The sequence below is a fragment of the Talpa europaea genome (assembly GCF_964194135.1).
Source record: "Talpa europaea genome assembly, chromosome: 9".
Taxonomy (NCBI): Eukaryota; Metazoa; Chordata; class Mammalia; order Eulipotyphla; family Talpidae; genus Talpa; species Talpa europaea.
In genome coordinates, this window is record NC_140076.1 from 19,814,082 (window position 1) to 19,840,137 (window position 26,056).

At 46.7% G+C, this 26,056-nt stretch overlaps 1 protein-coding gene across 1 annotated transcript in view; it reads right to left on the reverse strand.

The window, feature by feature from the left end:
• CSMD2 (CUB and Sushi multiple domains 2) overlaps positions 1-26,056 on the reverse strand; it is a gene marked incomplete at both ends in the record, with an annotated part of 507,564 nt that overhangs the window by 202,220 nt on the left and 279,288 nt on the right. Inside the window, 3 exon segments of the mRNA XM_084243387.1 lie at positions 2,131-2,243; positions 5,316-5,419; positions 21,771-21,892. Coding sequence (XP_084099513.1) covers positions 2,131-2,243; positions 5,316-5,419; positions 21,771-21,892 — 339 coding nt within the window.

Below are 26,056 nucleotides of genomic sequence, written 5' to 3' on the forward strand. Positions count from 1 at the left end.
ACTTGTGGGTGCCTCTCTGTCCTGAGAGAGCCCATTCATGTAACTTCCTAGGCACTCACGCATTAGGTACCCTTTGATCGCTTTGCAATCTGCAGCCCTCCTTATTTTCATGTCCTTTCTTGAAACTGAATCTTGACAGTAGTTCTGTGACCTCCATTTCCCAGATGAAGAAATGGAGTCTTAGAGAGGCCCCCTGACCTGCCTCGGAGCCAGTAAGTGACAGGAGGATTTGAATTCAGCCCCTGTCAGGCCACAGATGCTCCCTGTGTGCTGTTCTGTCTCACCTGGACGTGCTTCCTATGCTTACAACAGGGTACTGACTATCCTCACCTAGTGGGCATCGTGGTGGGACAGTGTCCATGCAGGAAATACAGGCCAGGCTCCTGTGGAGAGTGGAATTGTCTCCCCTTGAAGGACATGTTGAGTCCTAACCCTGGGGTCTCTGAATTTGACCTTATTTGGAAATAGGGTCTTTGCAGAATTCAAGATAAGCTGAGAGTGGAAAAGGGTGGGTCCTTAGTCAAGTATGACTGATGTCCTTATCAGAAGGGGACAGAGACACACACAGGGATGTGACAACAGAGGCACAGACTGAAGTGCTGCAGCAACAAGCCAAAGAACACCCAGGCCAGGGTTGCTGCCCCCAGAAACCTGGAAAAGGCAAGGAAAGGCTGTCCCCCGAATTCCAGGGAGCACGCCCTTCTGCTCCTGGAGCGTGGCCGTTAGCCCAGAGCTGTATGAGGACAGGCTTCTGCTGTGAAGCCATCCAGCTAGTGGCTCTGAGTTAGCGTGGCCACAGGCAAATGAAACCCATCCTGGGCAGCCAGTTTGGGGAGGGGTACAGGTCCCAGGTCAGGAAGAGCCGCCAGTCTTCTGGGGGGTGTGAGGCACACGGCAAATCAAAGTCCTTTTGGAGTTTCTTCCCCTAAAGAGTCTCCTGTAGAAACACCGGGCCTCTGGATGGGGATGGAGGAAGACAACCTTCTCTCCCCAGCGCCCTGCCTCCTGTCCCTCTACAACCACCTAGTCACTGGAGAGACTTAAGGCTCACTCCTTGATAAAGCCTTTCCTGATGCTGTCCCCTTCTCTATGTTCCCACTGGCAGTTCACTCACTCTCTTGCTTTAGTCATAAGTTTCCTCCTTTGTCTCTCACAGGATGGTGCATGGCCCAGATTTGCTGCAAGTTTCCCTAGTGCTGGTCTGGGGCTGATACCAATGGGGTCTTTACAGTTGTGGGTGACAGTGGTCATCCCTTGAATCCCAGGCTGGTGAGTGGTGTCTATTCTGCTCCTTGTGAGACTGGCAGGCCTCAGCAGTCATTGGTCAACAGAAGGTTTAGAAGCATCAGAAGGGTGACAGTGCTGGTATCTCTGGGGCCCCAGAGTTTGCCATTCCCCTAAAGCTTGTTCCCCCTAAGAGAAGAAGGTCCCCTCATTTGCATCCTCCTCAGGTCTCTACTGGTGTGTGTCTGTCCTTGTCCTGTGCTCACAGTCACTCATCATGATGACACCCAACAGGGACACGTGTTAGGCTACTGTTTCTAGACTGAAGATAAAAAATAAGTGAGCCTCAGAACATTGATGGGGCCTTTAAAAGGTCTACACAAGGGCCTACCCTGGTGGTGCAGGTGGTTGAGCGCCGCACTGTGAAGCTGTCCGCAGCCTCTACAGTTCCGGTTTGATCCTGGCCAGCTAGTGAGGGTCCCACATGGCATAGCAGATCTCTCTTGTTTCACCTGCTGCTCCCTTCAGCAGTGTATTTTGTCAGTCTGCCTGTTCTGTTCCCCACTCTGTCTCTGGTGAATCCTCTCACCCTCCCGTGCATCTGGTCTGTGCCCCAGCTCTTATATAAATCAATCAATCAATCAATCAATCAATCGATTGATTTTTTTTTTTTTTTAAAAGGTCTACACAAACCAGGTATGAATCAGGGCTACAACTGACATCTGCGCCTGGTGCTGTAAACTAAGCAATTTTTGTGACTTATCCAAGATAATCCTCAAAAATCACCCAGGAGACCCACTGGACAGAAGAGTGTGCTGGGGCTCAGTGCACAAGGCGAGGGAGCTAGTGCAGGGCAGCAACAGGACTGGAACTAAGGAGAGGGCATTTCCTCTCCAGAGCAGTTACCTTCGTAAGAAGCCTTGAATCCCAGGGAGCTGCCACTGCTGTCGGTCTGGAAGAGGAGCCACATTTGATGGTTGGTGCTGACAATGAGATCTGGGACCGATGTACCTGTCAGGCTGTCAGGAGAGAGAGATTTAGAGGTGTGTACCTCATATCTAAATTATCCATCCCCAGCAGAATGACTGCCCGATCAGTGATATTTAAAGACTAAGGAGTCATGGGCCTCCCCTGGTGGCAAAGGTGGTTGAGCGACGCACTGTGAAGCTGTCCACAGCCTCTGCAGCACCCGTGGCCTGCAAGGGTCCCACATGGCGAGGCAGACCTCTCTTGTCTTGCCTGCTGCTTCCCTCAGCAGTGTATTTCATCAGTCTGCCTGTTCTGTTCCCTGCTCTATCTCTGGTGAATCCTCTCACCCTCCCGCGCATCTGGCCTGTACCCCGGTTCTTGTATAAAATAAATAAATAAATCTTTAAAACAAAATAAATAGATTAAGGAGTCACAATGTTTCTGTGGCTGGAGCCCAGCTGCATGCATCTGGATGAGAGGAAGACCAGCTCCCTCCCCTCGGTTACTGGCAGGGCTAGACTCTCAACCAGGACTTCCCAGCCCGGACCCCTGGACGCAGAGAGCAGTGTCCTTGTTTGCTCAGAGAACAGGGGTACCTGGGGCCAGGTCTACTCAAGGGAGTGTCTATACTTCTGCATACTTTGATCTCCCGTGTGAACTGTACTGCAGAAAAGACAGAGACAAACCCATTTCCCCTGTGGGGAGCCAGCATTCCTTTTAATGAGACATCTCCTGCCATTCTAGTGTGAAAAGCCAGGCTTAAAGCACAGCAATCACCCGGAGGCCACATTCTTTCTGAAGAAGGGATTTAAATATAGGGAGGATTCTGATTCAACTCACATTTACCAAACAGCCACCCAAGTGGGTTTCCCACCTGTCATCTCATGTAGGACTCTAGTAGGGGTTGCTATCCCTGCTGTGCAGAGAAAACCAAGGTGCAAAATGAGCAGTGGCTTTCCCAAGGCCAGCCTGCTGGAGAGTGGCAGAGCCAGAGTCCACTGTGTAGAAGACCTGGCCTCCCCTGTCTGCTAAGACCAATAGATGGATGTGGGGATGTGGAGGAATTACTGGATTAATGAGTCTCAATCGGTATTTCATACTAGGGTCTCAAAGTTTAGTGGTGGTGGGGGACACTTAGTTGGCTTCAGAGAAATGATCAGCACACCCCGAGAGTATGGGGGTGGAGCAGGGAGAGGCCGCCTGGGATACACCTGCAGGGTCCATGTGACATCCTGGGCTGGGCTCTGCCATTCTGTAGGCTGAGGCCGGGCAGGCTCCTGATTCCGGTGGCAGTGATCAGGGGAGCAGACCAGGACTCTGCATCTCCAGGGTCTCTGTTTGACCCAATTATGACAACAAAGGAACCCAAGCATTTTGCACGTGTTTTCCTGAAGGTTTTAGATAGATGCTGGTCTAATGAGATCTGGGGGTAGTAGGAGAACCCCTGAACTGCTATAGAATTTGCTGGGTGCTCACTCAAACTAGACAGGTCCAGAGATCCATGTGTAAGCCCTGTTTCTGCCATTCATTTGCTGTGGGACCTTGGGTGAGTGAGTGAGCCTCTCTAGGCTTTTCTCTCCATTGTAATAAGGGGAGGGGTTGTATGATCCCCAAAGGTCATTTCAGCTCTTCTGTAAGAAGTTTCTCTCTCAGGCAAAGCACACTGGGGGTATGAGAGGAGACAGAGTTGGGGTCTGGCCCCTTGAGCACACCAAGCTGGTGCACCCCACAGGTGGGCAAACCAGGGCAGGCGGGCGATGGGGATGCACCAGATGAGAGGAGAGATGTGTGTGATGGTTGGTTTTATGCCAACTCCACTGGGTCACAGGTTGCCCAGATATCTGGCCAAACATTGCTCTGGATGTGTCTGTGAGGGTGTTTTGGATGAGATTAAAGCTTAAATTGGTAGACAGAGTAAAACAGATTGCCCACCCCTTGTGGGTGGGCTGCATCCAATCAGTTGAAGGTCTGAATAGCACAGAAAGTGAGCCCTCCACTGCCTTACTGGCTTCCAGTTGGGGCAGTTTTTTTTTTTTCCTTGCCTTGGCCTTGAACTGAAACATCCGCTCCTACTGGGGGTCTTGGGCCTGCTGGCCTTTGGGCTAGAAGTTTATCACCAGCCCTCCTGCGTCTCCTGACGCCTCACTGCAGGGCTTGGGACTTATCAGTCCCCTAATTGTGAACCAATTCCTTACAATACACCCCCTTCTCACTACAGCATGCTTGTGGTTCTGCTTATCTGAGAGCCCGGATAAATACCTGGAGTAAGCTAGAAGGATGCCCTGCAGGCTCACACTCCACTCCTTTCTCCAGAGAGAGTCTGTATCCTAGTCCTGTCAGTGGGTAGCCCTGAGTCCTCACTCCTGATAAGATGTTCTTTTCAGGTAGTTGTGGAAAAGGTGTGGGAAGCACCCAGAATGCAACAGTTCCTGGACAAGCTGCTATTACCAAATGGCCATCTCATTCACTATTAAAACCAGAGCACGTCAGCTTGAAGCTGGCCTGGCTGGGGTGGGGGTATGGCTTGGGACACTGTCTCTGGCTCAAATCAATAGACAGAAATCCAAGAGCTGGTTTTGCCACTAACCATATTTGCACCAATGGGCCTCAGTTTCCCCACCTTAAATGGGAAGAATAACACCTTTTTCATGGAGTTGTTGTGGGAATTAAATGAGATTACTGATGTGAAAGTTCCCTTCACAAAGGCCAGGGACATAGTAGGTGCTCAATGAAACATCCATTTCCCAAAAGGTTCTAAGCAGGCAGGCAGGTTAGCAGAACATTTCTATTGTCTCCCTCTGAGGTCAGACTGCCACAGACAGGTGTGCCCTTGAGGAAAAGGTATGGGCTGGCAGAAGCAGGGTCACCTAGAAGCAGCCAGACGAGAGGAATGCTCCAGGCTCACACCGAAACCTCCATTTCCCCTGTCTTCTGTGAGACTGCTCATTCTGAACATTTCTCCAGTGAATTCCCAGGGAGAACCTGGCCCAAATTTGTTTCATTTGGGTGGAGTAGAGAGGTGGGAGGGCTGTGGCCGAAGCCAGCAGCCCAGTAGGACACCTACCCTGGGGGGACCAGGCGTACCCCAGCACCCCCGGGTACACATGCTCTGCTTCACTTACATGTAGAGAACAGTTTTCTGGTCCCCATCCTGCCCACCGTCCCCGACAGTCAGGGTGTCATATCCCCTCTCCAGGTCAAACTCCTCGAAGGCCAGCTTGATGACCTGGGGAGGGAGCACAGGGTTAGGGAGGGTGGGGGCTGCTGGGGAAGATTCCCACAGCCTTGAGGAAGAAGTTTCCCGCTGATGTCCTATGCCCAGAGGCCCCGTGCCACCATCCTCTGCAATCCTCAATCCAAACTGAACATTTTCATGCCACTTTTCTGAGTGTGAACTATTTCTCTCCAAGGCATACAGTCTCTGGGGCCCCCTGATGTCTTCCAAAGATGTTCATGGCACATCTGGCCAATTTGAGGGACTGCCATGGCAACACCACACACATCTGGCTAAGTGCAAGATGATTAGACTCTTCCTCCACACTTCAATGCACAAAAATCCCCATGGGCTTGATTTTTCCAGCCACATGTGGAATCTCAGCCGTCTTGTCTCCAGGGACCTGCAGAAGTTCCTCTGTCTTCTCTTGCCTGTTTTTCTCTATTCTTTTAGTTTGCTTATTTGTTGAAGAAATGTATGCTTCATGTAGAAGATTTTGACAAGATTCCTCTCTCTTAACTGGTTTTAGTCCTGCCTTTCACAAATACTTACTAAGCACTCACCAGAGGCCGCACTGGAGGTGGGATTGTACCAAGGCCATTGCGCCCCCTGACTGGTGATCAGGGGAGACAGGAAAGCAAGCTGACGGGTGGTGGGTACCCCTGCCAGGGCTGGAGGGGCAGAAGGCCCGTAGCTCCTGAGCCTGTGGTGGGAGGAGCGGAGATGTGTTATGCGGCCTCGAAGGATTCTGAAGGCTACAGAAGACTGGCAGGCTGAAGTAGGGTGTCTATAGAGGAGGAGGAGGGACATTAGAGGAGTCAGGCACACAAGAGCCGAGCTGTGCACACATGGAACATTCCAGTACAAGTGTTCAGTGTCTGTCAATGGTGGGCCAACAAACGGAGCATGACTGTCTGTCTGTGCTCTGGCTCTGGGAGACTGGGCTTGGGCCACAGTGTAAGGGGATTTGGGAAGGCCAAACAGGTGAGGTGGTTGGGGGGCAGGTGACAGGACACCTCAGAGTCTGAGATGATCAGTCTGGCTGCTTGTGTGGAAGCTGATGTGGCAGGAGTTGAGGTGAGAGGGGTGAAGAAGGACAGTTCCAGGCTTCTGTGGTGTTCTGTGTGAGGGATGGAGGTGGGCGGCAGGGATAGAATGAGACAGGTCCTAGCACTGTTTAGGGCTTTGGGACTGGATGGATGTGGGAGCTGAAGAGAGAGAGGATGACCTTCAGGTTTCTGGTTGGGCAGTTGGGTGGAGGTAGGGGTGCCATTCATGAAGACAGGCACCCATGTTAATGCCTAGTCTGGATCTCTTGTCCATTTCATCTGATGATGATCATTGGCCTCCCAATGGGGAGGCTGGAAATGCTCCTCTGATTTCTAGCCTCCAACCCAATGGGTAGAGAAGCCCTGTGGAGAGTGTGTCCTAGTTGGGCAGGTTACCTCTGCTTAAAACAAACAGCCCCTCACCTGTGTACTGTTAGGGGGCCAGCAGATCTCCCCCCAAAGTGCCTCCAGGTATTTTGGAAGCAAACTGATGTCGGACCCACTCATGAGTCTCCGCGGCATTCATGTAGGGCCCTTCTCACTGGACATGGGGTGCTCAGAGACAGGGATCTCAGTTAAAGAATGTTCAAGAGCCTTCAAGATAGGACAGAGGAGAGGATGAGTGACACTGGCTAGGTGAGAGGATTCTTGGAGGGAATGAGGCTGGGTTGAGTTTGGCAGCTGATTCATCCAGTAAATGGATTGGGAGGGAGGGGGAAGCAACCCAGGCAGAGGGAAGAGCAGGTAAATAAATAGGCAAGAGGTGTGGAATGGGAGCCTTAGCAAGAGATTCCTAACTTACCTGGAATTGTTTAGCTGAGAGGACAGTGGGGACTGGATGAGAGACGTAAGCATGGCCAGATGAGGAGGGGCTTTCTATCATGGTAAGGATTTGGGGCTAAGTTCTAAAGCCAAGAGGCATGGGAGAAGTGTAAGCCCAAGTGTCAAGTGAGATTTTTGCTTTAGGGCCAGCAGTATGGAGGAGGGTGGAAAACGACAGTCTCTGGGCTGCGGCAGTTGTCAGGGTAAGGAAGATGTGGGCTGAGGCGTGCTGCCAGGTGCCATGGAAAAGAGGAGCAGGAACTAAACTGTCAGGCACAAGTGGACAAGCCTCAGTCTTTCAGGTTTTCCCATATGGCAGGCACGCTCACCCCTGTGCTCCCTGACGGCTAATGTCATCACTGTGGGTCACTGACTCAAGCTGGAATCTCCTTCCCATCCCTAGACCTCTGCAGCCCTGCCTTACAGAGTGACACTGCCATTTCCCAACACACTCTAACTCCCTGCCCTCTGCCCCCCAGTGGACCCCACCACATAGCCTGTGTGGCCCCCTGAGCTCCTGGGCAGCCCCTCCTGTCCACCCATTCAGCACTCCACTTTGTGTGGGCTCCTCCCTCCCCTGGTGCTCCCCAGCAACATCTCCTCATCCTCAAGAGCCTCTTCTCTGAGGGCTCCCTGATTCACCTTCCTCTCACCTCTGTGTCAGCACTTACCTACTACAGTGTGACTGACCTGTGTACCTGTTCCTCTACTACACCAGGAGCTTCCTGGAGGGCAGGGGCCACAGCTTCCTGCTGTGTGCCAGGCACTGCCAGCGCCTGCTGGTGTGCCAGGCACATGGCAGGCTCAGACAATGTGGAATGACAACCTGACTGCCAGGCCTTCAGATTCCTCATAGGAGTTACCATCTAGAACAAGGGTTGGCGAATAGGTCCAGTCAAGGGCCAGGTAGTAAAAATTACCCTTGCACAGACCAGATGATGTCTGTCACAGCTGCTTAAATCTGTTGTAGTGTGGACACAGCCACAGACAGGAAACCCATGAATGGGCCTGACTGTTCCAATAAAACTTTATTTACAAAAAAAAAAAGCAGCAAATTGTATTTGGTCCACAGGTGGTAGTTTGCTAACCCCTGGTCTGGGAGGTTCTTTAAGGTACTTAATCACAGCCTTTCAGCATCTTCTCCATGAGATTTCTTGACTTCAAGAGCTGACACTCACAATGTGCTGGGCTCTGTTTCGAGCACTTTATGCACTTCAACTCACTTTATAAAGCTCCCAAAAGCTACTATGATTACCTCAGGGTTACAAATGGGAAAGCTCAGGCAGAGAGATATTATGCAGCTTGCCTAAAATCACACAGCTATGTGCTGGAACTGGGGCTCGCCAGCAGGCAGAGGCCACACCCTGTAGTGCTCTGCTTTACCAACATCTGATGTTCCAGAGTCTCAGATCTGTGAAGCAGAGGCTGTGACTTACTCTCTCAAGCCCTCCCTAAGCTCTTTTTCCAGATCCCAGCAGGTATGCACATGGGTTGCTCATGAACACTGCAAGGCAGTAGTCCCTTCTGCAGGAGGAGGCACCAGCCTCTGCAGGGACTAGAGATCTTCTCTGCACATCTTTGCCACCATTTTGCCCCTCCAGCCAGTCCTGGGGCAGAGGGCACTGGCTCTACAAGCACCCTCCAAAAATGGGAGCATAGGAGTCCTAGGTCTATAATAGAAAAAGATTGCTCTGAAGGCCAGAACCCAGAACCATAAAATGATTCACATCACTGGTCAGAGCAACCACTTATGTAAATTGCACTTTTGAGCATCTGACTCTAATGGAGGAACTAATTACGCCAAGCAGACAGCACGGCATACACCCCATTGCAGCCTCAGGACAGTCCCCAGCACGCGATGTGCTCACGCTTTTTCCTTTTTTTCCTCCTCTGCTTTGGCCTTTGTTTAAAGACAGGATCCTATAATGACTCATTAACTAACATGCAGATCAATCAAACTCACAAGTGCCGTTCTGAGGCAGCACATGAAATAGGCATGATCAAAGAGGCACATTTGTATACGGCTCAGACACCCGCTAGATAAATGAATAGACAAGCCCATCGTCTGGGACGTAATTGCGGAGCACCTGCCATGTGCCAAGCACGGAGGTAGCTGCTTCCTGTAAGTGATCTCACTCAACTGACAATTTCCAGCAGAATCTAAATGCCAAGGGTTTGGTGCAGACGGTGAGTGCTGGAGGATGGAAAAGAAGAAGGAGAGGAAGTTGGGCAGACTGAGTCTGACAGGCTAGAGAAGGGTGTGGACCCTGTCCTGGAAATGCTGGACAGTGAGCAGGGGTTCGGGAGCAGGGAGAGCAGCCCAGCCAGGGGTCGGGGGGTGGTCGGGAAGAGCAGCTTGGCTGAGTCTGCTGTTGGCCTGGGCCTGGTAGCCAGAGCAAGCTGCCTGGACTTATAGTAAGGAGGAAGGAGGGAGCATGGAGGGTGGTGGGGAAGCTGGGAGGCCAGCCAGGAGGCCAGGACTGGCCCAGGACTTCAGGGAAGCCAAGTCTGGGTTCGGTGCAGAGGGCAGGCAGAGGAGGGCATCATGGAAATCACATTCCTCAGCACAGAGAAGCCTTTCCTGAGTATCAGGGTGACAGCACTGGCCCCTGGAGGACACCCGCCCTGGGTCCCAGAGGACATCCCGGCTTCCTGAGCACAGTCCAGGGCCAGCTGAAGGACGGGATGCCCAGTCTTGCAGCTTGTGTCGCTGCCTTGGTGAGGCTGCTGAGGACCCGACGACAGCTCTGGGGCAGCTTTGGGGTGTGGGACTCCCCAGAGATCTAGACTGAGGCTGTTTGTTCCATGGCTGCGACCTGCCACTGCTGCCCATTGTCCCCTCTGCTAGTAACTCTCCCTGTCCCTCCACCCCTCAGAGCAGGGGTTAGATAAACACCACCTCAGGCCACCTCTGACCCATGGCCTGTTTTCGCAGGGCCCCTTGAGTTAAAAAGAAGCCTTATATTCTTAAAGTGTAAAAAATAAAAATAAGCCCTCACAAATGATAAGAATGTGTGACAGAAACATCACAGGGACCTGAAATATGCATTATCTGGCTTTTTACATAAAAATGTTTGCTGATAACTGTCTTAGAGCAGTGGTTTTCAGATTGGGTTCCCAGGCACCTGGTGGCATCCCAACAGAGATGGCATGGGGGAGCCAGAGCAGGCCCTGCTCCGACCAGAGTAGCTCCACTTTGACCCAGCTCATGTTTGGGGTTCTGTGATAAACACGGGTATTAGTTTTGCTCTCTGTTTACCTCTTCCTAACGGAACCCTAGCTTGGTGTGGAGGGTGGCCATGTCCTCCGCCCACCTCAGAGCTAAGAAGGGTTAAGTGACAGGATTCTGGGCAATGAGACAAGAGTCGAGGAGGCCTCAGGCCATTGCCCCACCTTTTTCCTGGAATATACATGTAAGGACAGAGGGGGCTCTGCCTTCCTGATTACTAGAATGACAGCCACATGCCAAGAATGGCAGAGGGAAAAATAGAAAGTGGCAAGACTGGGCTCCCTGTTCCTAGGCCTTTGGTATGTGGGGAGAATAACTGTCTTGTTTAAACGTCTGTGGTGGAGCTTTCTGCCCTCTCAGCCTGTCGCAAGAATGACTGAAGGAATTCTGAAGAGCTTCTGTTATCACAGAAGGGCTATCAGCTCTTGACCCTCAGAATCAGTTCAGGATCTTGGCATGGAAACCCAACGCCTGTCCCTGCCCCTTCCTGACTGGTCAGTGCCCCTCCAGACCACCCTGCTCCAGCCTTATTTCCCTTGTTCCTCTTCAGAACACTTTATTTTTGAGGGCTGAGCTTGGCCCACCCAGCCTCAGTTTACTGATGTCAGTGTTACTATTAGAACAATGACAGGCAGAGCCTCTTTTCCCTAAGCTTGGTGTGTCTAGTGACTCCTGCCTGGTCGTGTTGACGGCCCAGGGTGGGCCTGGGTGCGGTGCAGGGCAGGTAAGTGGAAAGGAGAAGACCTGACCCTAAGGAGTTCCAGAAGAGAAGCCTCAAGTACCTCTGAGGAAGGCTTGTGGGACCTCCAGGGCAGGGACCCATAACTTCTAGAGGTGCTGAGCTTTAGTCACTAGCTCAGGTTTAATTTTGGTGGCTCTGAAAGGAATAAACCCTTTCATCCAGGCATTGACTCATTCACTCGTTGATTGACAGGTTAATTTATTCATTTATTCATTCAAGTTAACAAGTACTTGCCAAGTGCTGGGCTTTGGAGAGGCAACAGCAGCAAGATAAAATGGCTGCCGCCCCAGAGACCTCACTCTAGAGAAGACATGGCTGCACGGAAAGCACAGGAGTGCAAGCGGGGCTGATGCAGGGAGCAAGGCGGCAAATGAGAGGGGGCTAGCTGCGGGGGCAGAGCTTGCTTTCAGAAAAAGAGGAGTGTGTGAGGGACTTCAGGGCCATAGCCAGGTCGAGGGAAGTGGGATGCAAAGCTGAGTGAGGAGGGCAGGCAACTGTGAAAAAGGAGTCTGCTTCAGGACTCAGAGGAGGCCATTATAGGGCCCCTCTGGAGGCTCCTTGCCATGAGGAGTGTGCTGTGGGGGCCTTGGGGAAAACCCCTTTGATCACAGCCAGCATCCTGCACAGGATGTGAGTAAATGTTTGCTGAATGACTAAACAAGAGAACAAATGGGCCCACCCATGTGCTCCTGACATTGCAGTAGCCAGTGATCACTTGCCTGGAGTTGCTTCTCAGTTCCCCAGCTCTGCAAAGGGAAGAGAGGTGCTGATAACCCCAAGGAGTGACTCATCAGAACGCTCTTGCCTTTGGCTTTGAAGTTTATGAAATGAGCTTTCCTAGCCCTCTGCCTTCCATGCTCCTTCCCTTCCCCCCTGCACCCCACCCCCTCCGCTGCTCATCTCTCTCTTCTCTCGCCTTCCCTTCTATCCTAGCAAGGTGGATTGCCTTTCCCGATCCAATCCTGAGCCTCCTGCGAGGCTCACACAGACTGGATGGTGTGATTTGAGCTCATACTGAGAAGCAGCGAAAGAAAGGCAGATGTGTGCAGGTAGGGGGCACTGATGCAGGCACATGGTTCAGTCCTGACCACGGAAATGACAACAGCCACGTCTTCTGAGGGGCTGAGCTGAAAGGCCCTAGTAAAAGGAGGTCCCAAGGCCCAGTGTGGGCGGAGACGTAGATAGGTCTCCTCCAGGTATTTAACCTGCGCCAAGCACTGTGCTGACTACAGAAGCAGCCAAATGCCAGCCCACTTTCAGAGCACTTGGGAGCTATGGGAGAGTCTAAACACCCCACGATGTGATCCTTATGCAAATAAAAGGTGCTTATGGAGTGTTGTGGGAACTGAGGAAGGAGCAAGGACCTGGTAGAGTTAGCAAGGCTTCTTGGAAGAGGGGGTGTTTGGACTGTGTTTCCAGGGGGGCAGGAATTTGGAGGGAAAGTGCACAGGGTAGGACAAGGCAGACAGAGGTCTTAAAGGGCCAGGTGTTTGTACGAAGCAGCTCAGTGTGGCTGAAGGTGCGGCTGCATGAGAGGCATGGGGCCTGGGCCTTGCTGGGGGCTGTTATCTGTCACACAAGCTGGACTGGTCAGAGCAACTAGCACTCTTTAAGAAAATAGGTTCCAGGCACCCAACCCAGAAACAATGAATTGGCTCTTTGAGGAAATAGCTTTGGAATTTGTGTCACTAGAGTCTCCCTGATATTTTTGATAATTAGCAAAATTTGGGAAATAGTTGTGTGGGCAGAATGACTGTAAGATGGCTCCATGGCCAAGGTGGGCTTGACATTTCCCAAGGACATCCCAAAGGGCAACTGTGGAGGCCTCATATGGAATAGGCCCGCGTCACTTGCTCTGAGCCTTCTTTTCTCTTTTCCTCGATTCTGCCAAGCTTCTAGAAGGAGGGACTGAGGTGTTTTTTTCTCTTACTCCTTGTTTAGTGAGCAGACTTTCCCTCCCCTGACCTCTTCAGTAAGACTGCAAGGTCTGGTTTGCACAGTATAGGCCTGCACTCATAGGTGCTCAGCAAAGCCGGTATCTTGACATAGATTCTTGGCCAAACCTACAGCAAAGCATTTGGTTTCCCTCCTTGGACATTCTATTTGCCCTTGGCAGCTCCTAATCACTGCAACAGCTCCGGCTCCCTCCCAAACTCAGTTGAGGTCTGCAATAGGGATGGGACTGCAGGAAAAATTCATGTCCACACATGTATCATGTCCCTGGGATGTGTCAACATCCCATGATTATGAGGAGACCAAGGCTGTCCTGTTTTATACTCTTGCAGCAAAACTCTCATCCCCTTCTCAAAACAATAGCTTTCTTCACTGTTCCTTGCAAAGAGAGCCCAGCGCTCTCAATCTCACTTGCCTCTCATGTACTTTAGAACCTCCCTTCACTCACCTTCCTTTCTCTTACATCTTCACTCTTTCATTTTGCTTCTTGGCCCTCAGTCAACAAACGTACTCAAGTTTAAATATCCTAAACCAACACCCCCAAACTTTCCCTCAACCCTGCCTCTCTCATATGCCCTGTCTTCTTTCAATTCACCATGTAACCCTGTCAAAAGGGCTGGTACACTCCCAGCCTTCAGAGCCTCCCCTTCCATCTATTCACCACCCCCCCATCTGTTTCTGGCCCCAAGAGTTCCACTGAAAATTCTACCAAGGCCAAAGCCAACACTCTTTTTGGTCACCTTCCAGCAAGGTTTGTTTCATCATTGCCCATCGCATGGGAAAATTCCTGCTTTTGCGTCATGATTTTCTTCCTACCTCTCAGCCTGGTCTTTATCAGTCTCTTTTCCGGGATGGTATTCATTTATAAGAGTGGTGTTTCCAGAACACATTTTAGGTCTTCTTAATTTGTTTTCTCTTTCCAAGAAGTGTTGTTTATTCCTTAGGCTTATTCTCACCCATATGCTAAGATAACACCCACATCTTTCTCTTGAACCCAGACTTATCCAGTTTCCAGCCAGTGTATCCAAATGCCACCGATGAAGCACAGGCACTTCAGAGGCACAATACTTCCCTCACTGCCATAAAGCATGTTCCTCCTCTTTTATTTCATTGCTAAATCTCTTATTAGCTCAAGTCAGAAAGCAATGAGTCAACAATTATCTGTTGATTGAACACATATTTACTGAGTGCCTACTATGTGTCAGGCACTGTGTGGATCACTTGGGGACAATGTTGAATTAAATCCCTCCTTGTCCCTTCGTCCTTACATCCAATCAACCACCAAGTCTCTATCTCTCGCTCAAATCTGTCTCTCCTTCCACCTTTCCAAAGCCTTGGTTGATGCTCTCATTTTCCTTTCTTGAATAACTGCTTCAGCCTCTTGACTGATCTTGCTCCCTCTGGTAGTCCTCACCACTGTTTCCAGACTAATATTCCAAAAACTTGGACCTTTCTACTGTTCACAATAAAAAATGGCCCTCATCCTTCCCCAGTCTGACCTGGATGCTATCAATCCCACCTTGTTCCACACAGCAGCACAGAAAGACTGGGTGTAAATTCTGGTGTGGCCACTTACTAGCTATGAGCTATGGCTGTTTCCTAAAGGTTACCATATCCAGGGGTCAGTTTCTTCACCCATTAAATGGGTCTATTAAAACCTAAGATAGTGTGTTACTTACAGGATAAAACAAAGTAATTAGAGGGCTCATATCAGTGCTTTGGTGCACACGAGGCATAATGTCAGGGATACAGCATTACAATGACCAAGAATCTAATGCTTCAACCCCTGAAAATCTGTTTCAGGATAAAACTCAAACCTCTTTGCCAGGCATGCGGGTTCATGGTGTTCTGGATCCTGCTGATCTTATCATCCTCCTCTTGATCCAGGCATCCGGGATTATTCTCATTTCTAAGAGGCTGCTCCAAACTTCAGTGCCTTTGCACATGTATCTACTGTGAGATATTGAGTTCCAAGCCTAGTCATCCTTCAAGACCCAGCTTAAGCATCGCCTTCTTTGTGAGAAGTTTCCTGACCTTCCACATAGCAATCCCTTCTCAGGTTTTCCACAGCACTCTGGACACACCTCCAGGAGCATGTGTCCCCTCTAATTCTTTATTTACAAGCATGTCTTCTTTCCTGTGTGTATGTTCCTGGAGGGCGGGTATCATACCTACAGTTGACAAAGGAATGGATACCCATCTCATAGGACATAGCATGATCTTAGAGAGGTTGTGCTTTTGCTGAAGGAAAGATCCCAAAGGTGACAGGTCAGGCAGTGTCTTTCCTATGGTCCAGAACAAAGTTAAGAACACAGTATCCTTTTCCCTCATGTCTGCAGGAAGGCAGCTCCTATTCTTTAGTCTTAGACTTTGAGTTTCTACACTTGCATCCTCCTTCCTGCTCCTGGCTCTCCTCCCATGTGGTGTCAGGAGGGCCCTCCCCCAGGCACTACTTAAAGTCCGCTCAACACATGGAGATGCTGGAACCACCCTTATGTGCAGATGGATTCAGGGGGAGTGCTTTCAGAGGGGCTGGTTTCAGGACCCCAGGTTGGTGTGACTTCCTACAGGACATGGGGGGAGCGATGGACATAGAGTTGTTGACACCCACACATCAGGCAAGGCTAGGCCATCTGGGTGAATCATATTGTTTCTCAGAAAGTTATTGGGCCTCACCTAAACTTCCCCCTGTAACTCCACCTTGCAGCTGTACAAGAAAGCAGGGCCCTGGGACCTCTCATAATGCCTAAGAGCCTTTAGTCAATAATCCATAGCCTCATGGTAGTGAATCCTCCTGTCTAGCCCCCAGTGACTGCAGAATCCTTCCCCAGCAACTAGGTTTGTCATCAAGTGGTTTCATAAAATGTGAATTTTTCTTTGGCTAATGCCTTGCAGAAGGAGATGCTCATTTCCAATGTTCCTAGCATTGTGGTTCTGGGAACTTTGACCAAACAATTTTAAAATGCTGAGACAAACTTAAGAAGATAAAAAGATTTTTACAAAGTAATAAGTGTTATGAATTTAATTATCTATGCCCTCAAATTCTTATTTTGAAGCCCTTATCCCCAATATGATGGTGTTTGGAGACAAGGCTGTTAATTAAGGTAATTTGGGCAAAATGAGGTCACAAGGGTATGGCCCTAATATAATGGGATTAGAAGAGGAGACATTAGAGAGTTTCAAGTTGTGAATACACTCAGAGGAAAGGCTATGCAAGGTGAGAAAATAGCTGTTTACAAACTAAGAAGAGTGTTCTCGTCAGCAACCAGATTTGCTGGCATCTTCTTTGGGGACTTCTGGCTTCCATAAGTGTGAGAAAATAAATGTTTATTGTTCATGCTAGATATTCTATTGTATTTTGTTATGGTAGTTTGAGCAGATATATAGAAATACTCAGAGTCCAGAACACAGTGAATGCAGAGACCCAAAATGTGACTTAAAGCATGAAATTGGCTTTGTCTTAAATGCATTTTTAAAAACTAGTGAGGTAGGGCTTTGGTTTTTAGGGTCTTGTAGAGAAAAAGGAATATGAGACAAAAGTGAGGGCCCACCAAAGAGGGGGACTCTATTATGACATACCTAAATAAAGCTGAGCTAGTTAAAATTGCACCCTTAGTGTGGGGGGAAATAGAAGCAGACAGAAGTAGACCAGTTTTCCTTCTCATCTGCCACTACTACTTTCAAGGTGGAACTGGAGGCTGATTGTGTTTACTTCAGTCCTCGAAACTGTGTGGACAGGAAACAGGAAACTTCCCCTGAGAATCCATCATCATAGATGGGCAGTCTCCATATTACTTGGGTGGTCTGAAACCTTCACACTGAGACGCCAGACAAAAGCAAATGTAAACTCCCCTGGAAGAAGCCATTTCCACCCGTCTCAAAGAATTCCCACAGGCAAAATTTATAATTCTAATCATATAGTCAACAATTACAAAACAAAAAAGAGAATATGGTTCTGGGAGCAAGAGATAAGAAAAAAACAGACAACAGAATCAAACTTGTAGATTTCGGCTACTAGGACTAACAGGCTTAGAATACAAAATAAGTATGTTTAATATATTTAAAGAATTAAAGAAAGATCTAAACATATGAGTAAGGAACAAGAGACATAAAATACAACCAGGGATAAATGAAGAAAAACTAAGTAAGACTTCATAAAATTAAAATGGTGATAAATCACTAGTGAATGAATTCAACAGACGTTAGACACAGCTGAATAGAGAATTAGTGAAGAGAATGAGAGGGAGGAAATATAAGAGAGATTAAGAAACACAGAAAGCACAGTGATAAAATGTAACATGCCTTTCATACCTCTAGAAGCAGGAAAGAGAGACTAGAGAAGCAACCATTGAAAAGATAACAGCTAAAATTTTCCCCAAATTGATGAAAAACACAATCCAAAGATTTAAAAAGCTAAGTGAATACAAGCCTGGTCAAAAGCAAATATCAACTAGACAGATGATAGTGAAACTGAAGAGAGCCAAGACAAGGAAGACACCATAAAACAATCAGAAGGATATCATACAAAAGGAATGACAATAAACTGACAGTAATGATTGTAGCTAAAGACATTGGAATAATATTTCCATGTATAGAGAGAATATATTAACTGAGAACCCAATATCTAGTGTTCTTTCAAGAAGAAGGGGATCGGCAGGGAAGTCATTTTCAGACAAATAAGAACTAAGAAAGCTTGCCATCAACAGGAAAATAAATTCAAGTATACTCTTTGGACAGAAAGAAAGTAATCCCAAAGAGAAGGATTAATAGGCAACAAAATGTGGCAAATTAAGTAGCAGTAAATATGTGAGTTAACCTACATGGGTATTGATTTTTTAAACAATAACAACAATGACTTGTGAATAAAACTGAGGTGACATTAAAATAAACACATCATAGTTATGAGCTGGGACGGAGTCATTATAGCTGCAGTGTTCTGAGGCCTCTGACTTTTCAGGAGGAACATAAAAATCACAGTTTAACATTAGACTTTATTAAAATATACACACTTTAATATTTTATATTTCTAGGGTAACCCTGAAAGAACAGAAATGACTGTATAAATTAAATGGTTTCAATTCTTCAGTTAAAAGGCAGAGTGTCAGAGTAGATCTTAAAAATTCCAGCTGCATATGAACCTCCCTGGTGGCACATGGGTTAAAGTCTCAGCACTATCAAGCTATCACCAGTCACTGTGGCTTGAGTTCGATCCCTGGCCAGGGAGATAACCCACAGGGTGCAGCAGACCTCTCATGTGTATTTTGGCAGTGTATTTCAGTAGATCTGCCTGTTCTGCTTCCCACTCTGTCTCTGGTGAATCCTCTCACCCCTTACCCCCTTCACCTCTGGCCTAGATCCCAGTTCTTGTATGCATAAATTAATTAATTAAATCTTTAAAAGAAAAATTACAACTATACACAAAACATATGTAAAGCATAAGGAAGTATGAAGGTTGAAAGCTAGAGCTTAGAAAAGATTTATTAGACAAACACCAAAAGTAAGCTGACATAATAGCTGGGGGAAAAACTTTAAGGTATAAAATGTTACTATGATAAAGAGATACTATAAATAATTACTATAAATAATTTTGAGAATGTTCAAGTCATTAGCAAGATATAAAATTCTCAACATATAGGCTCTAATAACACAAGCCTTATAAAATATTTAAGCAAAAATGGACAGAACTTCTAGGAATAACAGACAAAATCCACCATTACAGTGGGAGATTTTCGTATGCCTTTCTCTGCAGTTGAATGCTCAAGAAGACATAATCAATGATGATACAAAAATATAAACACAACAAACTTGATATAATGGACTTATCAGAACTGCAAGATATAAGAACTGTAGACATAAGAACTGCAAGATTCAGGTTTCTTTTTCAAGACACACAAAACATATGTGAAAAATTAGTACTTTTGATCAACAAATTTAAAATGATTCAAATATAGACAATGTTCTCTGATCACAAGCTTTAGAGTTAGAAACAGAAAGCCGGCTAAAAAATCTTTTGTTTGGATATTAAGAAATACATCTAAATAAATCATACTTGAAAGATGAAAGAACAGTGGCAATAAAAAAATAGAACTAAACTATAACAGAAATGCTACATATAAAAACCTATAGGAATATAGTCAAAATAGTCCTAATGGAAAACTTTTGGCCTTAGAGGCTTAAATAAGATGAAAAATAATGAGGGCCTCCCTGGTGGTGCAGCGGTTGAGCGCTGGTTTGCGAAGCTGCCGGCAACCTCTGCAGCGCAGGCTCTGCTCCCCGCTCTGGCTCTGGTGAATTCTCTCACCCTCCCGTGCTTCTGACTGCATGCAGTGCTTATACAAATAAATAAGTAAATCTTTAAAAAAAATGAAAAATAATGAATTAAACATCAAAACTAGGATGTTAGAAATAGAATATCAGGATAAACCCAAACGTAATAGGACAGAAGTAGTAAGAGCAGAAATTGATGAAATAGAAAATAAATATATTAAAAGAAGTGTTAACAAAACCAAAATTCAGTATTTGAAAAGAAAAGCAAAATGTGAACTTCTGTCAATATTGATAGAAAAACAAAATTAGAAATGGAAACTGTAATAAAATATATAGTAGATAGTATGCACAAATGCATAGCAAATAAATTTGGAAACAGAAAGACTGACTCAAGGAAATAAAGACTCTAACTAGTCATTAAAAGGATTGATTCTATAGTTTAAGACCTTCCAGCAAAGAAACATCAGACTCAGGTAGTTTTGAGCAATGTTCCGTTGAATGTTCAAGGCAAAAGTCATTGCAATCTTTCACTTATAGAAAGAGTGGAAACACACCCGAATAATTTTATGAGGTTTGAAATATCTTGACCAAAAAATCTGACAAGGATAATATGGGAAAAAAAGACCAATCTCACTAATAAAATACAAGCAAACTATTGAAATATTAGCAAATCAAATATAGGTATGTATAAAGATAATAATACTAAATGACCAAATTGGACTTATCCCAGGAAAGCAAAGTTAGTTTAACATCAGAAAAACCAGCCAATGTAATTTATCAAACTGAGAGAATAAAGGAGAAAAACATATGATTGTATTAAGGTATATGTAGTTCAAACCCCATTAAGGATAAAAGTTCTTAGCAAAGTAGGCTTAGAAAGGAACCATAAATTAAAAAAAAAAATCAGCAAACATCATTCTTCATGTTGAAGAAAGAACACATTCTATTGAACATCGAAGAATGACAAGGATGGCCACCATCATTACAATGAGTTGACTTTATACTGGAGTTCTAGCCAGAACATTGGGGCAAGAAAAAGACAGAAGAAAAACTATAAAGATTGGAAAAGAACAAAAACCACCATTCTTTGTCAATGATGATTGTCTTCTGTAGAAAAGTCCAAATAACTCACAAAGTATTACAAGAGAGTCATTATACACAAAAATCAAAGTATAAACACTAATTGCATTTCTAAACACCATTGAGAAACAGGTAGCAAAAGAAAAGTTTAAAAGATATGATTTATAGCAGCAACAACAAATGTAAGATTTTGAGGAGTAAGTACATTAAGAATTTTACAAGATCTATAATGGAAAAATAACTCATACAGTTTATTGAAAGCCATTAGAGAAGTCCTAAGTGGTGGAGAGTCTGACTGGAAGACTCAGAATCCCAAAGTTATTAGGTCTTCCCCAATTGAGCTGTACTTTTGCTATAATTAAAATAAAGATTCCAGCAGTTTATTTTGTGGATCTTGGCAAAATCCACATAAAACATATAAGAGAGCAAAAGGCAATTTACAGGGAAAAAAAATACAAGGGAAACACGCATGTGAGTAGATGTCCATGGCAGGGAACACGGCAGAGAAATCTCAGGGCAATAATTTTGAGTGAAATTAAGAAAATATACAACATGATTATATTTAAATGAAGTCCAAATGTTGGCATGCTAAGCAATGTCTTTTTAGGGAGAGACTCTTACACTCAACTCTAAAGACAGCAGATGATGAAGAGCATAATAACATAATGGTTACCCAAGGGACAGGGAAAGGAATGGGATCATGAGGGACACTCATCACTAAGGTAACTGATGTTTTTAAAGCTGGCTACATAGATGTTTTCTGTATTGATATTCTGTATCTCTTCCATTTTATAAAAAAAATGTGCTTTTTATCTATTTGGTATTTAGTAAGAACAACTTTTTGGGCCTCCCTGGTGGTGCAGGGGTTAAAGACAGCACTATCAAGCTATCACCAGCCACTGTGGCCTGAGTTCGATTCCCAGCCAGGGAGCTACCCACACGGCGCAGCAGACCTCTTCTGTCTCACCCGCTGCTCCCCTCAGCAATGTGTTTCAGTAGATCCACCTGTTCTGCTCCCAACTGTCTCTGGTGAATCCTCTCACTCCCATACCTCTGGCTTACACCCTAGTTCTTGTATGCATAAATAATTTTTTTTTTTTAAAAGAACAATTTTTAAGAATTGCCTACAGTCTACCACAACCAAGTCCTGTGCAGAGTAACTGTCCCCAACCGGCCTGCCCAGAGGATGCCTCCCCCAACCCCCCCACCCAAGAGCCTTACCTTGGAGGGGTTGAGTGCCGTGATGATCCACACACAGTGCGCATTGTTGTCATACTGAATGGGGAAATTGGGGGAGGTAATGATGCCCGAGGGACCTCGAAGGTGGGCATCGCACATACGGGCTGCAGAGAGGACATGAAAGACAAGTCTTTTAGTTTCCATGAGGTCCAGTTTCCTCTCGACCTCCCACTCCAGCCCAGGGAAGTCTGAGGTCCGTGTACTCCCACTCTCAGAGGTAGCCTTCTGCTTCCTGTTTCTACCCCCCATAGTTCTCAGCAGGGACTTTCAAAGGGGAGTTCCTGGAGCCCCATTTGCCTTGACTTGCTACTCTGTAGGCAATGAAGAACCTCCATGGCTTAGCACCCCTCCCTGCATAGGCTGACACCCTGTAATGAGCAGCTCATCCCCACCAAGAAAGAGTGGACTAGTGTCACTCATGTTGACCTAAAGCAAGCTGGACCCAGGCACTGTGGACCTACTAAGCAGAGCACCTTTGCTCTGCTGGCCTGTCTATTTCCCACTGTCTCAGGCCTCCTGAAGCAGAGCTCAGGATATCCTTGTCTAAGCCATCCCATCAGGACTCAGGATGTCTACACTAAAAGACTCAGCCAAGGTCCCTGGCTCATCCCAGTGCCAGGGACCCAGACTGATCTCAGTGCCAACTAGGCACTTCCCAAATCCTTCCCACACTCAGCACAGGCCTGAGACAGGCTTCTGACTAGAAACATAAAGATTCAAGGTGAATTAGAAGAAGTGCTCTACTCAAGTAGATATAAAGTGTTATCAATCACCGCTTAATCTAATTAAGCTCTTTAAAATAGCTTCTAAACTAATTAGATTAAGTAGTGATTGATAACAGTTAAGGTACTACATTGTACCTAGGTGTTTGCTTTCTTTTAAAAACGTGTTCTTTAGTTCTCGCCACTTCATTCTTCAATGTTAGCGCTCAGCTATTTTAATAAAGAGTTCTATGAGCCTGTTCTGTCGCTGCCCACATGGCAATTTATCCTAATTGTAGGCAAAGTGCCTAACAGTAAAGAAACAGGGAGCAAACGTAACAAGCCTAAGTATATAAAATGAAAGTGGTGTCAAACCTGGTTTCCTCTGATGGGCAGGATATCCTAGAGGTCCTCTCGGTGTTTGGACAGGGTTGTGATAAACCTGTCCCAGGAAACCCTTCCTACGAGGGTCTGGGAAGCAGGTGCCACAGCTCCTGGACATAATCAATCTCTTCTCATTTCATGCGCTCTTTCCACACTTGCTCATTCCAACATTTATTGAGCGCCTGTTATGGCTCGGGCAGAGTATGGGAGAGAAAAATGCCTAAGACACAATCCCTCTTCTGGGCAGGACCACTGACAAGTAGAGGAAATAGGTATCAAAGTAGGAGCAGCCAAGCCTCTGGGGCAGACAGGGGCCACCAGGCCAGAACTGCTCCTTCTTCTCTATAGCACTTGCTGTGAGGAGCGCCCTCTGGGGGTTCACCCCAGTTTCAAACCAAAGAGGAAGGCTCAGGCTGTGGGGTTTACCAGCTTGGTTCTAAATCCATTTGCTGGTTGTGTAAGCTCAGGTAAGTAGAAACCCTCTCTGATTCTACTTCATCATCTGTCATGTCCCCCAGGCCTGCTGAGGATGAAGTTATGTGAGATAATGGATGTGAAGACTATTCAGGACCTGGGGCACCATCAAGACTCAACAAAAGGGAGCCAAGAGTGCCAGACCCCTAATGCCATGTTCATTCCTTTTCACTCTGCCCCAGATTTCTATCAAGGCCAAAGAATGCTTTCCTATCTTCCCTAAAGTCTCTTTACATAGGATTTTCCCTCCATGCCCATGCTTGAGACTGACAATACTTCTGAACACATCAGAGTAAGACAGTCTGAACAAGACCCTGACCCCAGCCCACCCATGCCAAGAGCACCATGGATTCAGACTCCTAGCCCTGCAGGGGGGTCCCTATTAATTCCTTTTAGCACTGCATTACATCTCTTCTGGAAAGTCAGGTTTTGTTGCCAAAAGCCCTGAGCTTCAGACTCAATTTATCCTGCACTTGTTTCCAAGAATTAGATGGTATTTTCAGTCTGTTGAAACATGTTGAAGGTAATTAGAGGGAACAGGTCAAAAAGGCATTTACCACTTTAACGGTTTAGAGGGGTTTAATTAAAATACTGCAATCTGGAGATAGGTAGTATGGAGTGCTTTAAACTAGATAGCTACTTGTTTCCCCTGCTGTCTGGGTAAGGTCAGGGGGTCTGCGGACAGACAGACTTCCTCCTGAGCAGCCAACCCCTGGGATCTGTCAACAGATGGACAGCTTACTGCTGCAACCCACACAAGCTGGCAAAATGGTAGGAGCTCAGACAACATCTGAATAAATGAATAAACATGTTTATGTTTTTTAATTCGCCTTTTTCCATCAAGGGCTCTGCGGTTAGCTTTCAGGAGAGACTCCTCTAAGACCTTCTATGTCTAAACTCTGCAGCCACTCCTGTTCTTCCTCTGGTCATCACTGTACATACAAAGGGAGACAGTATCCCAGGGGATCTTAGGGAGACACCACTAGCACCCATAGGCAATTCTGGCACCAAAACACCTTGGTACCCAGAAGGGAACTGCCCCAGATGCAATTGCCTCTGGTTTCCTCCCTTCTCCCCAAATCTTGTTCCCACTCTGTGTCATGCTGCTTTTCTGGCTTCTCTTACTACTGGTCTCTGCCCACACCCTTCCCAGTCCCTGGATCCACCTCCCTAGTGCCAATTCTGAGACAAACAAAACTGACATATAGCTGCAATGGCTTTCAGAACCTCCTACTCCTGAGGAAGCCTGTCTGCCCTTCCTGGGCCACTGCTATCTCTCCCCAGCACTCTGCAGTGCGGAACTTTCTTCTACCTTCCAGTATTTCTTTTCAAAAACATTTGTTGGTCTCCTGGAAGAAGTCTTTTTTGACCTTCATCTAGATCTCACTCCACTGACACCCACAGTTTCTCACTCCCTCTCAGCTCCCTGTTGTCTTTTCTGTCCTGACCCAACTCAGACCCCATGGTCTACCACTATGATCATTTTTTTGCAAATCCATCCAAGTGCCTTGCTCCTCTTATTTTCATCAGTTTCCTGACATCAATTATAGATGAACCCCTCCACCTACATGATCCAGACCTGCCCCTCTACAGCTGAGCTTTGCTGGGGGAAAATCACATGAGTTGGAAGATTGACATCACTATAAATTCATGATGACTCACCTCCCCAAATCCCAGATATTGCACAGCAACTCTGCCATTTCACTCTATTAACCTCACTCTCGTGCCCTGCTTGAAGACCCTTCCTTGTATGCTGTCCACATGTCCCTCAGTCCTTCACCCTCCTCCCTGGCCTCCCCTTACTCTTTATTAATGACCTTTCTTCAGACTTTGTGGATGAATCAGGACATCCAGCAGCCACCCTCTCTCTCTCATCGCCCAAATCTGCAATCCTGTCTGCTCAAGTGCTTATCTTCTTCCCTTCTGTTCCAAAAGAGGAATGACTCCTTTCCACCCTTTAGAGACCAACTGCTTCTATTGAGATCTGGTGCCCCTGCCCAAGGTTAACCATGTCCACACCCAGAATCCACTGTTGTGAAATCCAGAAGATCTGTGAGCTCTTAAGTTCCATCATCCCATTCCTGTCCCTGTCCCTAAGCTACTCAGGAATGACTTTGGCCTCAGTGCCCCTGCAGTCCTATTTGTAGGCTCCCCAGCTCTCTGACTCCGTCATTTCCCCCATCTATCAGTACCCTCTTCACCTTTTTTTTACTACCTCGTCTGGAGCTCAAGATCCTCACCACTAATTCCTTTTACACTCTCATATCTGCCTTTGATCAATTCTACCACCTACTTTCTATTCCTAAACCTAGGTGCAGGGGCTCAGCTGATACCACCACAGATTTATGGTTTGTCATCCTCATTGAAGTTTTGACCCAGTCAGTTTCTTGCTCATCTCTGTTCAGTATCATTAGGCAATTTCAAATACTTGCCACCTAGTTGAGGCACTTAACCCCAGTGGCTGCTTTCCACTCTTTGTTGGGCTTGACTTTCTGGAGTGGCTGAACCTGCTAACCCTTCTCTCTTTATGAAACTCACACTGGCTTCCATGATGCCTTTGACTGTTCTCCTACCTCTTTGACTGAGCTTTTTAGCTTCCTTCTTGTCCATTAACCCCTTCAAAGTAGTTGTTTAAATTTGGGTAAAGTGCATCTAGGAGGTCTATGTACATTTCCCGCAAATTTCTGAGTTTACAATTCAATCAAAATA